The sequence below is a fragment of the Rhinoderma darwinii genome, chromosome 3 (genome assembly GCF_050947455.1).
Source record: "Rhinoderma darwinii isolate aRhiDar2 chromosome 3, aRhiDar2.hap1, whole genome shotgun sequence".
In the NCBI taxonomy this organism is placed as follows: Eukaryota; Metazoa; Chordata; class Amphibia; order Anura; family Rhinodermatidae; genus Rhinoderma; species Rhinoderma darwinii.
In genome coordinates, this window is record NC_134689.1 from 178,976,678 (window position 1) to 178,991,847 (window position 15,170).

Consider the following 15,170-nt stretch of genomic DNA (forward strand, 5'->3'; position numbering starts at 1 on the left):
CTTTATACAAAAATAAGATCATATTTTAAATAACAGAAGTAAGAAATACTCTTTAAAGTGAAGTGAATGATAGTATTCACATATACGCACAACATGACATACAGTCAACATATTTTTTTGTATACTTGTAATGCTATTAGAGATGGCAAAACTGATTTTAGAAAATTTTAAATTCATAGTGAATCAGACTGATTGCCATCTTAGAGACTCAAAGGAGAAGATCACTTGTAAATATTTTTCAAGTTCTTGATTCACATCAATTTAGGTTTCTTCTGGAAAATCAATATAGAAGATAATTTTGATCATTTGTAGTTGCTACTTAAAAATATAGATGAATTTATTACTACATACATTCTTGGATAAAGATTATTCTGTTTGATACATTATGCAATTTGATAAGATTACTATAGTTTATTTGTTAATTTATACAAGGGACAAAAAACAACCTTATGTTCAAATTAAAACATTTTGTGCTTGAAGTAAACAGTTATGTCATCCACATCTTGTAAAAGACAAAAATAAAAAATAAACATAAAATGATATTAAAACTAATAATAAAATACTCTATTGTGAAAACATTTTTATATTGGAACATAGCACATAAGTAATTGAAGCATTACAAGTATAACATTTCCCCTAATTTATTTTCTAATGTTACTATTAAATTAGTGTGTTGCTATGCCCGATGGTCTTTCAAAGAAACCAGGTACAATGACAGTATTACACTAACTCTATAGATATATCAATTTATTTACAAATTCTGAGATTTGTAGAATCAATGAAATGATTTACAGTTGATGCAAATTGATCAATTTTGAACATGACTTTATCCTCACTATTAATATAAAACATCTATAGACATAAGACCATGAAATATGATATAACTGAGATAGTGCTATTGAAATAAGAAATAAATGAATGGTTCATTATATACATCTAGTGTAATGTAATAGAGAATTACATTTTCTTAAGAACACGTAATAGGGATAACAGTAATGCTCTAAATATAATGTGACACTTAGAATCTTGGATAAGTTAATAAAATAAGTAAACCGTGATGAATAGATAACTTTAATTTAACAAGTAACATTAATGTTGTATTCATTCATTTAATTCATTTTATTGTATTAGCTCTTTTTCTGTAGGTTTTTGATTTAGCAGCAATATTGGTATTTGGACAATCATGTAATGTACTCTTAGCAAAATGACACTTACACATTTATGCTACTATGTTTGTATTAATGTTTTAATATATTAAATACTTTACAGATTCTCATGAATATCACAGCTTATTCCACATTGCTGCTTTTTGCCAATGTATTGCTTTAATTTTAGGAAGTTGTGCAAACTAAGATTTTTTTCTCTCTTTTTTTTCCATTAGTTATTGGTATTCTGTATGGAGGTAGTTAATTTTGTCATTCCAATGGAAAGTCTCCAATCATTTCGGTCTTTTTTCCCTCAAATGTCAGAACCATCATTTCGATCTCAACTTTAAGCATACGTACTGTATATTGATAGCTTCTTTCAAATCAATTAAAAAAGGCTCAATGTCCCCATACTTCTCCATGCAATTTTTATGTGGAAGCCCACTACAACTTATCGTGCTAGTATGTTTTCTAGAAACTCTCAGCCAACTATAAATAGCAAACTATCACTCAAAGAAAAGTGAGAGTGTTAATGTATCTGCAAATTCTGTTTTAATGACCTTCTGCCAACTAGTACTCAAATGCATTTGAGCTTTTCAGTGATGCCAACTGTCAGGATTTAACAGTGAAATGCCTGTGTTTTTTTATATTCATAACTGACATTTGCATGATCTCGGTAATTATATGCAAATCTTACAATTTCTTCTTTTTCTAACATAAGGTTCATGCTACTTGTCAACTGCTCAGCTGTCTAGTGAGCTAATGCCTGTGGGTTTCAACCATGCTAGATGGTTGTATTTCAAGGTCTTATACTGCTTCATTGTTTAAGTCATTAAAGTGTTGGAAGTACAAATCTAAATTACAAATATCTAAAGAATATACTTCTAGAAAATCAGATGAGATGGTCAAATTTTGCTTTATTACCTTATCTGAACCATTTACGCTACAGAAAATTTACTGATAACTTCCTTTGGCAAAGTAATGTGACACATTGTACATGATTGCCATTTGCGTTACATTTAATATTGGATATAGCTAGTATAGAGGTAAAAATTATTACTTTTGCTACAATAAAAAGTAAATCTCATCTGAACTGTTTGGTTCTCACTAAATGTTCTTTATTAAAAAATGGCGCAAATTTATATTACAATTTAAAGTGTAGTTTAATTTGATAAGAAACATAAACACAGTGAAGAATCAGGAATTATTGCACGTATCCATAGGGTGTATTCAGATGGTGGGGAATTGTGCGGCAGAGAGTGGCATCATTATTACACCATAGCAAAACTGCATGTCAATACAATTATTTTTTTCCGTGGTTTTACCACAATTGTGGTAATGGTTTTCGAAAACAGCAATTGCGAGAAAACCACTGCAAAAACTGCATATATTTACATGCAGATTTGTAGCAGTTCAGTTATGGTGATGCACTATGCTGCATCATTATGCATTGCATATACACCCTTAGATATATTTATCAATCAGGTTACATTGCTGGTAATAATTGCTTACAGATGGCTAAACTTTGCTATGCTTCACCAGTTATATATTTTTCTAAAAAATGGAGCATTTATTTTAAAACTCTGAAATAGAAACAGGAATGTTGTATTCATGTGAATGTGATGAATAGGCCGTGACAGGTTTTATGATATGTTGTGAATTAAAAGAAGTTTCTTCTGGAAGTAACAAAATTACTAAGAAACTAAATACATTGTAAATAAAAAATATTATGTTTATACTTTACAACCAGTTGAACACAATTGACCAGATTTCCACTGATTAAATTATCCGACACAGAACCTTTGGTAACATACATCTTTTAGCCAGTAGCCAAATTGTTCTATACAGGATAAAATTGGAGCGTGAAGATCTTATGTAGAGCAGAAGAAAGCTGTTCTTCAACCTCTATAACCTATAGACGTGCGATCATAATAATGACATAACAATAAGTATGTTATACTGTATCATTTTTATACATTCAATTTATATTTGTATCTATTGAGCTACATATGTGGAAAATATTTTATTTATTCAGACAATATTTCTGATTCCATTTTAAAAATAGGTATTGCTGTGGGCTAAGCTGGTAGAGATAAATTATGATATATACTGTGTTAATACATGTTAAGGCAGTGAAAAAAAAAGTACACGTATATTAAATAAAATAACGTTTATATTGTATGAATATTAATGAGAAACATTTACAATGAAAATTCTAATAATATAAGTACTCATAAAGCTGACTCATGTTTGCACATATTATGTAATATTTCGAGACTTAACTTTTTCCAATTGCATTAGCTACTGTGTCTGTTATCTTTTCCAACAGTCAGTATTTTTGCACTTAATTAAAATAAAAAAGTAGCAGCCCCTCACAAAGAAAAATGAATTCTATAAATAAATAAATAAAAGTCAAAAACTTCTGTTAGACTATGGCTAGGGAGCTTTGGAGGGAGATATGAGCAATGAAAAATAAAAAGTTAAACTGTCTTTTATGGAGCTGTATTTGCCATAAATAAAACACTGGAAGCAAAATCTGGTCCCATATTCCAGCACTTCTTTTATTTTATATGTGGCAAATACTGCTCTATAATAGGAAATCTACCTGCTGGCGAAACACTAATGAGACACATTTTCACTGATTCACTCCTCTCTACTGGTAAGCAACAGAATATTTATGTCATTCCACTACTCTGTCTTACAAATGTCAGGTCAGCAGACTTATACATAGCCTGACTGTGAGTGTATGAACACACAATGGCAGGAAGCAAAAGTATCTGAAAATGAAAACAGCAAATTCTATTATGAAATTGGCATTAGCAGATCCATGTCAGTACATGTTAGATAGGATAAAATTAGGAATATGCAATTTTGCCTGCAACCACATCCTTTGTAAAATCTAGGACCGTTGTCTGAGGCTTTCTTCAACAATAAGGGTATATTCACATGGAGTGTATTCGGCCATTTTTCGGTACGTAAACAGCCGAAAAATCGGAAGCAGAACGCCTTCAAACATCTGCCCATTGATTTCAATGGGAAAACAGCGTTCTGCTCTGAGGGGGCGTTTTTTACGTTTTTCAAAACGGCCGCGTAAAAAAATGGCCACGAAAAAGAAGTGCATGTCACTTCTTGAGCCGTTTTTTGAGCCGTTTTTCATAGACTCTATAGAAAAACAGCTCCAAAAACGGCCGTTAAAAACGCAGCGAAAATTGGGAGTGGATTAAAAAACTTCTGAAAATCAGGAGTTATTTTCCCTTGAAAACAGCTCGGTATTTTCAGACGTTTTTTATTTTGTGTGTCCTAATACCCTAAATGGGCAGTAAAGCTGAGCGAATAGGCAAAAAATTGCTTTACCAGGGTTTTGCCAAACTAAACATGTCTTATTACAGAGGCATATTTCTCTCATATAAGGCAATGGATTCTGAAATTGGGATATTTATTGTATTAAGCCAAACTTCATTGTCTTATATGCAGGAAATACTCTTCCGTAATAGGAAAATCTTACTTCTCAACAAAACAATTTAAATAGTTTAGTTCCTTACTAGTGGACACAACTTAGAAGGCAAGTTAACAAATATTTGCTATGATAGGTATTATCTTATTCTCATTGCTTAACATTGAGCTACTCTATGTAGTGGTGCAACTTCATTGTGTTGTAGACATAGCCCAATATCAAAGTATGTATATTTCTATCTATCTATCTATCTATCTATCTATCTATCTATCTATCTATCTATCTATCTATCTATCTATCTATCTATCTATCTATCTATCTATCATCTGGATGATTTTAAAACATTTTATTTTACCACTTTTACCACATTTTACTGAGTTGAAAAATCCTTATTTGTGTGGTCTTCCTAAAGTAGCATTTTAACTTTCTGACAATATATTCGAAACGTAGAACAGAGTAACCATTCATGTCCAGAGCACAGCATGCTGGGGATTCTCTGCTGTGTGAAGGTGAGAGGAGGAGGACATGTATTCCTACTATAATCAACCTTTATACGCGCTCTTTCTGAACCCCATAATAAAGGTCTATTGTAGCGTACATTATACAATAATAGAAAATTAGCTAATTTTATGTTAGTTTCCCTTTAACATTTTAGTTAGTGGTACTGAAAAACAGCAAAATAGAATAAAAATAGACAGTAATTAACAAAGAATTGAACAAAAATATGAACTGAAGCGAAAAACACAATTATCCAGAGTGTGAATAAAAATATAAAGTGAACAATAGATCCATTTCCTATTAAAGTTGATAAATAGGAAGAATATATTTAAATGTGCATATTCTAGCCCACACAATAAAGCCTGTGCTTTGTAAAGATGTAAAAAGAATCCAAGTGTACAAAATGAAATGACAATGGAATACCTTTCTAACAAAGAATGGAATGCAGTAAAAAGCATACTATCTTTATCTTTTCAAAACTACATGTATATGAAAGAAGAGTAAATTACCCTAATTTGTTAGAATTAAAACAAGAACATTGACAGATTCAATATCCCCCAAAAAAAGACTTACAAACAATTCCACATCACTTTCGTCCCCATTGTTCTTTTCTCTACTTTTATCTTCTTTTTCTTCATCATTGTTGTCTTCAGAAAAATCATCATGGGAACAAATTATTCTGGGAATATATTTCTCTGGAACAGAAACATATTTTTAAAGAATCATATAATTTAAAAGTACACAGAACAAATTAAAACTAGTTCCGTGATCAATATTAATGTGATGTGTCATATCCTACCTGTTGCTGCAGGATTTTCTTCCTGAAATATATCAGAATCTTCATCCTCTTTGCTATAAAATGAAAGATAAACAGCTATTAACCCATAAATGTAATATGTCATATATATGTCATATATAAGACAGATAGTATATTTAAAGAGAACCTGTCAGGTGATTTATACTGCCTTATCTAATGGCAGCAAATGATGAAAGGAAAGAAGCTGAGCTCCGTGATATATAGGTTTATGTGGTCGATGCATTATGGTGCAGAGTAAAACCTGACTGGACTCCTAAGAGATACGATGAGAGTCCTGCGTACCCCGCCAGTACACACAGTGATTGACAGCTTTCTCTGTATTAGTGTGTGTACAGAGAAGGCTGTCAATCAACCTGTGTGCGCGGGGTAAGCAATACGCTCACTGTCCCTATTAGGCTATGTTCACACTACAGATTTTTCCTGAGGATAAATCCAACATCGATTTAGCTGAGATTCCGTGGCAGAAACCGGATGGGATTAATAGCACTATTTCTATTTTTGCAGATGACACCAAGCTATGTAGTAATGTTCAGTCTATGGAAGATGTTCGTGAATTGCAAGCGGATTTAAACAAACTTAGTGTTTGGGCGTCCACTTGGCAAATGAAGTTTAATGTAGATAAATGTAAAGTTATGCATCTGGGTACCAACAATCTGCATGCATCATATGTCCTAGGGGGAGCTACACTGGGGGATTCACTTGTTGAGAAGGATCTGGGTGTACTTGTAAATCATAAACTAAATAACAGCATGCAGCGTCAATCAGCTGCTTCAAGGGCCAGCAAGATGTTGTCGTGTATTAAAAGAGGCATGCACTCACGAGACAGGGATATAATGTTACCACTTTACAAAGCATTAGTGAGGCCTCATCTAGAATATGCAGTTCAGTTCTGGGCTCCAGTTCATAGAAAGGATGCCCTGGAGTTGTAAAAAATACAAAGAAGAGCAATGAAGCTAATAAGGGGCAAGGAGAATCTAAGTTATGAGGAAAGATTAAAAGAACTAAACCTATTTAGCCTTGAAAAAAGACGACTAAGGGGGGCATGATTAACTTATACAAATATATTAATGGCACATACCAAAAATATGGTGAAATCCTGTTCCATGTAAAACCCCCTCAAAAAACAAGGGGGCACTCCCTCCATCTGGAGAAAAAAAGGTTCAACCTGCAGAGGCGACAAGCCTTCTTTACTGTGAGAACTGTGAATCTATGGAATAGCCTACCGCAGGAGCTGGTCACAGCAGGGACAGTAGATGGCTTTAAAAAAAAGGCTTAGATAATTTCCTAGAACAAAAAAATATTAGCTCCTATGTGTAGAAATTTTTCCCTTCCCCTTTCCCATCCCTTGGTTGAACTTGATGGACATGTGTCTATTTTCAACCGTACAAACTATGTAACTATGTAACTTCACCCTGTTTCGTGAAGTTGTCATGGCATGGCCTAATAGGCAGATGCTTATGGCAGAACTGGGGGCACAGATATGGTGACAGTCAAACACCTTATATGCCAGGGTCGATATTAACGACGGCATTTAAGGGGTTAAAGGCCACTCTGATCTCTGACTTTTGAGAGGGAGGCTGCGGTTGTATTTTACAGTCGTGGCCCCGCTCCAGATTGCATGGGCACAGATACAAAACCCCATTCGCATGCAGCAGAAAATATCTGCATGGATTTTATGGCATGCTATAGAGTCTTTATATTTACAGCATGCCCTGTATGTTACAACTTTGCTGAGGTCTACATTTCTGAACTGGATTTTACCCTTTACATTACGACACATTCTCATGTGTTACATGCTAATTTTACCTCGGTTTTTGCTGCTCATTTGTTGAAGATTTAAAACAGATTATATATTACATACCATAAAATAAGTATTATATAGTATTATGCAGAAAATAAAGTAAAACATTGCTTAGAAGATGCTATCAGGCAATAAGTAAATTAATGGAGGGGTGACATGTATTTCAGCAGGTGACAGATTCAAACTTTTTTATCTCCAAAAAAAATTGCACCTTATGATTTTCTAGCTAGATAACAATAAATTATGTATATACTGCACTATTACCCAGTGTACTGGAGTCAGATGAAATGGGGACATTAGGGTCGTTTCTATGCTGCATTCAACACCTGCCCATTTTCTGTGGGATGTAGCATATCAGGTGATAGGTCTTTGTTTTATACATTCAGCAGTAAGCTGCTTTCCTGATACCCTGAATAATTGGATCCTGGCTATCACTGACAGCCACTTATTAATTGGAACTTGGCTCTCACAGACAGCTACAGAATCCGATCCTGAGTCATTTAGTACATCTCCATTTCCCCATTTTGGAAACGGCACTTCTGCACTGGGACTGCTATGAGAAATAAGTGACGTGTTTACGACATGACTTGGTTGAAAATTAAGAAGATGGTTAAACACCCATGAGGCAATTTTTTAATGTATATATATATATATATATATATATATATATATATATATATATATATATATATACACACACACACAGATTTTTTTTTTACCTTTGTGTCTCCCACTCTCTCTCTATTTCTCTCTCGTAAGTAAAATGTAGCCTAGACTAGATGCATTGTAGCAAACTCTGGTCTTTAAAAAATAGTTGGCCTGTATGAGTTTTCAAACCCTGAGTGTAAACAAAAATGTTCTCTTCAAAGACCGCAATAAGAGATCTAGAAAATTGTGGGGAATGTAAGCACGTGGGGAATTTCTCAACTTGTGTACACCAGTTTTCTGCCGTACGAATGTTGCAACTGATTTAAAAGTCACAAAATTTAGAATTTTGGGCTAATTCTACCACTCCCACTACTTTTCTAAAAAGTGTGTGGAGCTTAGTAAAAGCGGCTATGCTAGAAACTGGCATAAATTATAGTGGACATCCGCTGGCGCAGATTTGACACTGTATTCAGGAGTGTAAGGGTATGTGCACACGAGGGCATTACGTCCGTAATTGACGGACGTATTTCGGCCGCAAGTACCGGACCGAACACAGTGCAGGGAGCCGGGCTCCTAGCATCATAGTTATGTATGACGCAAGGAGTCCCTGCCTCGCTGCCGGACAACTGTCTCGTACTGAAAACATGATTACAGTACGGGACAGTAGTTCCACGGAGAGGCAGGGACTCCTAGCATCGTACCTAACTATGATGCTAGGAGCCCGGCTCCCTGCACTGTGTTCGGTCCGGTACTTGCGGCCGAAATACGTCCGTCAATTACGGATGTAATGCCCTCGTGTGCACATACCCTTACAGGGGACAGGCAAGCCCCATACACTTACATGATTGCATATTAAAAAAAAAAGAAAAAAAAAAGAAAAAAAATTAAAAAAAGAATTTACCGGCTTTGCTTCTCCCCCCAGGATCTCCTTAGGACCCCATCATCAGGCCGGGGCGTATACAAGATCCTGACAGTGGGCAGCATCAGGAACCTTATATGCCACACAAAACACAACATTATAACACCGGACATTGTCTGCTGCTTGACTGCGTCACATATCACGTCTTGACGCTGCTCGGCGTCAGGGCCTTGTATGCCCCACTGCCAGATGATGATTATGTTCGATCAGGGGTGGCAAGAGGGATAGTGCCGGAGCCATTCGACCACAATTGTTATGCCTCTTAATAAATCTGTCGCATCTTACTCCAGTGGATTAAAAAGCTAGGAACTCCAGTCTTAGTAAATCTGCCCCATAGTGTATTATAAAGTTGTATAACTTTTCATTATACGTTATTACCTCATTATTACCTCTCAAGTCGTAAAGGATCAAAATGTAGTCTTACTGCACATTTCCTCACATCTGATTTGGGAATGACAGTGAGTTAGCTTTAGTAAACCAGATGATGTAATACACAATAGATTAAACTGAGTAGTTATTTCCTTTTTCACCAAGAAAGACTTCAAAGGGCAAATTTAATTTCTGAGGCCTGATTCACATTGACAGTGACGTCAGGGGCTTCTTTAGTCCCGGAATCAACGGCCAGAGTGCTCACGATGCTCTGGCCTGAGACTTTGTAGTTGAAAGCCTCTGATATCACTGTCCATAATGCCTAATGCGCTGTCCATGGACTCCAGCCTTCGGGAAGCTTCAAGAGGTATACGTTTAACATAAACATATACCGCACTGTATACCTTTTATTTGTGGGATCCCTCAACTACTACGCTGTTCCATCCTTCAAAAAAAGATATACCGACATAGACTAGCCCGACTGAGATGAAAGGACACTCTTCTGGCCTTTGTCAGGCTAATGGAGCCCTATGGACACATTTAGCATGTACGTTGGGAGCTTTCCGGACATACACACTAAACGTAGAGATAAAACGCAATGTGAATCAGGCCTGAGTTGCTCAATGTACGTCCTTAATATTTTGATATTAAATCTCAAATCTATTCATAATGGTAATCCATTTAACCCTAACCATCCACTACATGTATATTCTGTGTTTATCACCTATACACATAATATGTAACAAATGTCAGAAAGGTAGTTACCTGGCTGCTAGGAGTGGGAATCCACAAATCGCTAGAAAGATGATGCCCCATTCACCATTTGGCTGAACACAATTTAATAAATTAAGATCTTTAAACTTTTAACAGATAGTTAACCGTAAGATAAAATTGTACACTCATCAGCAGGTGAAGTTAAGATATTTAAAATATTTTTTCTTTTGAAATAATATTATTTTCAACAGTTTTACATACTATACATTGTTAAAAAAAAACAACTAAAATTTAAAGGATCCGAAAAATTTAATTTCCTCTGTGGAATGCACAGTCGAGAAAATAGTCGTCCATACTTACCCCCTCCCTCTCCTCTGTACATAGTCCGGCCTCTTATGATGATGTTGCAGGCCATGTGAGGCTGCAGCCTGTGATTGGCCGCAGTGGTCACATGAGATGAAATGACATCCCTGGAGTTGCGATTCGCAACACGTGGCTTTCTGTTGCGGGTTTTGCATCCCCATAGAATTTAATGGTGAAAACCCGCAACAGAAAAGAAATGTAAACGCAGCATTACATTTTCGCAGCGTATTTAAATTCCGCACTGCAGGTAAATTTATTAATGTTTACGTTGCGTTTTTTTTTTTTGCAGTGTGTGCATGAGATTTTCTTAATCTCATCCACTTTGCTGCTACTGTAAATGCTGTGGAATTTCCGTACAGAATTCCGTTGAGGAAATTCTGCAGCGTTTAGGCTATGTGGGAACCTGGTCTAAGAAGTGGCAAACTACTGTAGGTTAGGATTTTTAATCAACCTAGTAATGCTGGAGCATTATATAACGATTTTTCTACTTTGATTGCATTTCTGATTTGATTACATATCTTTATGAAATTAGATGTAAAATAATGTTTGTCTCTCTTTCGCTGTGCTCACATTTTTACAAAACTTTCAAACAGAAATACAATTTGCTATGTCTAAGGGTCCTTTTACACGTGAAAATAAATTTGTCAAAACATTTGATGATAGACAAAATAGCGAGTTGTTAACGCTTGAAAGACATGCATTAATATGCATCCTAAAGGGTAGAAGCCCCACGGGCGGAATTGACGGGACTGCAACTTGGCCGAAAAGCACGCTGTTTGGTGCAGTTGTCAAATTGCTTGTTAATGGCTGCGCATATTTGCTGGTGAAACTGCTGACTATCTGCAAAATCATGCGGCCATTAATGAATATACACTTTACGATCGCATGATTTTGCTGCTATCAGTTTTACCTGCAACAACGCGTGGTTTTCAGCCGCATCGTGAGTGGCGCACTTACCATAATTGTATGTGTCTTTCAGAATTTCTATTGTGTTTCAGATTGCTTGTCTTTGCTTTTTTGATTCATCATTCAACTTTTCCATTCCTCATGTCTCAACTGCTAACGACTAGAAGGGGCCTGTTTACACGAAGGGAAGTACCGCTGACAAACGATAATTTTTAGGTTATCATAAAAGATTCAATCAACAACAAACTACCAATTTCTCGCTAATCGTGCAATCGCTGCAGATGTGTACAGTGGCCAATAGTTATCAACATTTTGTTGATATTATCAAATTTCACACAACAATCAGCAGCTGTAAAAGGTCTCTTAAGGCCCTTTTACATGGGGCAATGATTGGGCAAACGTGCGTTCATATGAACGTTCATTCCAAATCATTGTCCTGTGTATACGCTCATGCAAACACTGGTTCATCGGCTGATCTGCTCGTTTATGCGGTCAATAAAATGGTCGCTACTCGGCAGCAAATCTCCATGTGTAAACCTGGTTCCTCCCTCACCTTCGCTTGTTGCTCTTATGCGCAGGCCCCAGTGGTGTTGCGAGTCTCAAAGATAATATAGATATAATCCAATTTTCTATATCTGAAAATATACCTCTAAAGAATACAGTCATAATGTTAACTCATGTTACCACTATCCACTATACAAGGGACAAACAATACCGCCACAACATGACCACATATTACCACCAAATACTGACGGAATAATACCACAATATTGTTACTGAATAATACCTCGACACCATGATCCCTGTAATTGAATAATGCCACCATACTGTTACTGAATAAAAACCACTATATAATGACCAATATTACCACCATACAGTGACCATATAGTGGTAAATACCAGCTCTACACAGGCGGTCTGCAGACCATATAAGGGAATACAGTACATTCTTCTCAGATTGGAGACGTTCATTTTCCTCACCTTCTTAATCCGGGCCAGGCAGTCATGATGACTTCTTCCAGCCATACTGCCATGACGACTTTTTCCAGCCACGGCTTTTTTCTGCAGAATTTACAGCACAAACTTATATGGATCCCTGATTTTCCAGGATCCACTTCACCTATTCCCAACCAGTAATAGTGCCTCCTTTAGACCCTGCACTGTAATAGTGCTCATTTTAGTGCCCCTCAAACAGTAATAGTGTCACAACACAGTAGTAATGTCCCCCTTTGTGTCCCCACATAATAGTAGTCCTCTTTTATGCCCCTCTATATTAGTTAATCTCTTTTGTCCCCTATATAATAGTTAGTTGTTACGTTACTGGTGGTGCTCCAGACCACAGTACCAGACAATCACTATGACTTGGGTGAAGAACGCATCAATACTGGCAGAAAACAAAAGGCACAAGTTACTCACCAGTGGATGAGTGGAACAGAATATTGAAGGTAGCAGAAGATGGAGATGATGCATAAATGGAGTGAATAGCAGGCAAGTAATTAGTAGATGAATATACAGTGAACAAGAGTTAACAGCATTGTCATGTCCGTTGCTGCAGGCCGTCAGTTCCACTCTCCCCCTGACGGCCGCACCCACGAGTCGGCGAGCGCTCACTTCCACTAACCTCAGCCGGATCCCGTAGGGTGTACGCGCAAGCTGGTGCCCGCTCTTTAAGGGGCAGCGCACGCACCAGACTTTTATGAACTATCAGTCCACTCCCTGGACTATAAGAGGGGTTCAGCCCCTTGCTTCTATGCCTGAGCGTTGTTGTCGTATCCTAAGTCTGTCTTGCAAATGATCCCCTAGTGTTTCCTGCTGCCAGTGTTCCCTGTTCCTGTATCCTGTAACCTGTATCCTGATCTAGTACCGTGTTGAGATGTTGCCGTGCTGTGCTGTATATAACGCCTGTCCTGCTACTCCACGCCTGACGTCTACCTGCTGCCTAGTCCCAGTCAAGCTTGCCTTGCTACTGGCCGAGCTGCCACAGGTACCCTATATGAACTATAGACTCTGACCTGCGCCCTGTTGGCCAGCTGCCATACCACCAAGGCGGTACGGCCCTGTGGGTCCACGAACCCTACGTGACAAGCATTCACTGACTCTATGTGAATATTATCCCACAGCAGGGTAAGACAACAGCTTGGCAGCAGACTGCTAGGAAATGTCCACACCTTTAATATTACCATGAATACTAGTCTAGCTTCTGGGCGGTTCTGGTTTTAGTTGTTGAGCATATTCCACTTTGTCTTTCTTCCTATCAGATTGAAGTGTGGAGCATTTAAATCTTGGTTGATTCTGTTTTGTTTGCTTGTGATTTTCCTTGTCTCCTTGTGTTTGATCATGCTACTGACTATGCCCTGTACCTTTGACTATTTGCAATTTTTGGAACTGGATCTCGGCTTGTCTCTGGATTATCCTTTGTTTACTGATTTGGACTTTCTGCTCCAGGCTGGTTTTGACCTCTGCAATCCCTGATATCCACTAGCTTTGGGATTTGGACTTTCTGTTTACCTTCAGGCTGTCTTGTTATCTGCTCGGGTATTGCCTGCATCGCACCTCTTATCCAACACCAAACTCTGTTAAAACAACCTGGGTTCTATGCCGCAAAGTCCAACCTGCTTTGCAGTGAGCTCTGGTCAAAAAACATAGAATAGCCTTAGATTCTGTTTATCAGAGTCGTGACGGATTTAGGGTTGCGGATTTATTTGCACGCTCATTCCTGACAGTCTACGGCAGCCTTTAAGAAATCACTCACCTAGCAATTCCATAAACTTCCACCCTGGGAATTGCTCAACTGATGATTCTATAACACAGACCAAATGAACAGAAAAGGTAAACTACCCAGTGGAACTACTGATACCACGATACACATAAAACCACTAAAGAAAAAATAGTTCTCTCAGAGGACCAACTGGTCCCACAGTGCAAACAAACACATAGTCAAGAACATAGTCACCAACTAGAATCTGGAAAGAGTTTAGCACACGCCAGAAACAGTATAACCAGCACCTGAGTAATCCTGGCCTGAAATATATATAAACCTTAAGAAAAAGCACTCTGGACTTATTAACCAGGCAAAGCTACATGATGACCAAATCCAGACTCAGACCAAAGGCATTGCCTAGAAACGCCCAAACACAGAGATAACAGAAATTATTGATTAGCAGCAGTCCTGCCGGTAATCGTAATACCCCTAGATCCTGGGTTTATCTGGATTGGCTGCATGAAAGGCTCTTATCAATCTATCAGAGTGAATGTTTCTAGCTAGTTCTCAGGACCTTTCCTCTGGGCGATAACCCCGCCAATCAACAAGGTAATGAAGTTGTCTGCGCACCACTCAGAATCAAGGATCCTCTGGACCAAATACTCAGGTTGACCATGGACCAAATCAGGAGGAGGTCTACTAAAAGAGAACAGTGAAATGTCCTGGGTATTCTGATGCCTTGTGGTAAATCAAACATAAAGGAAACTGGACTAATTAGTCTTAAAATCTCAAAAGAACCAATAAATGTATGCCCCAACTTGCCATATGGCTGTCTT

The 15,170-nt window shown here is 37.3% G+C and overlaps 1 protein-coding gene across 1 annotated transcript in view; it reads right to left on the reverse strand.

The window, feature by feature from the left end:
- Nucleotides 1–15,170, reverse strand: part of PPP1R3A (protein phosphatase 1 regulatory subunit 3A) — a 64,387-nt gene that overhangs the window by 6,339 nt on the left and 42,878 nt on the right. The window contains exons 2-3 of the mRNA XM_075855037.1: nt 5,897–5,949; nt 5,671–5,792 (exon numbers count right to left, since the gene is read on the reverse strand). Coding sequence (XP_075711152.1) covers nt 5,671–5,792; nt 5,897–5,949 — 175 coding nt within the window. The remainder of the gene's footprint in view (nt 1–5,670; nt 5,793–5,896; nt 5,950–15,170) is intronic.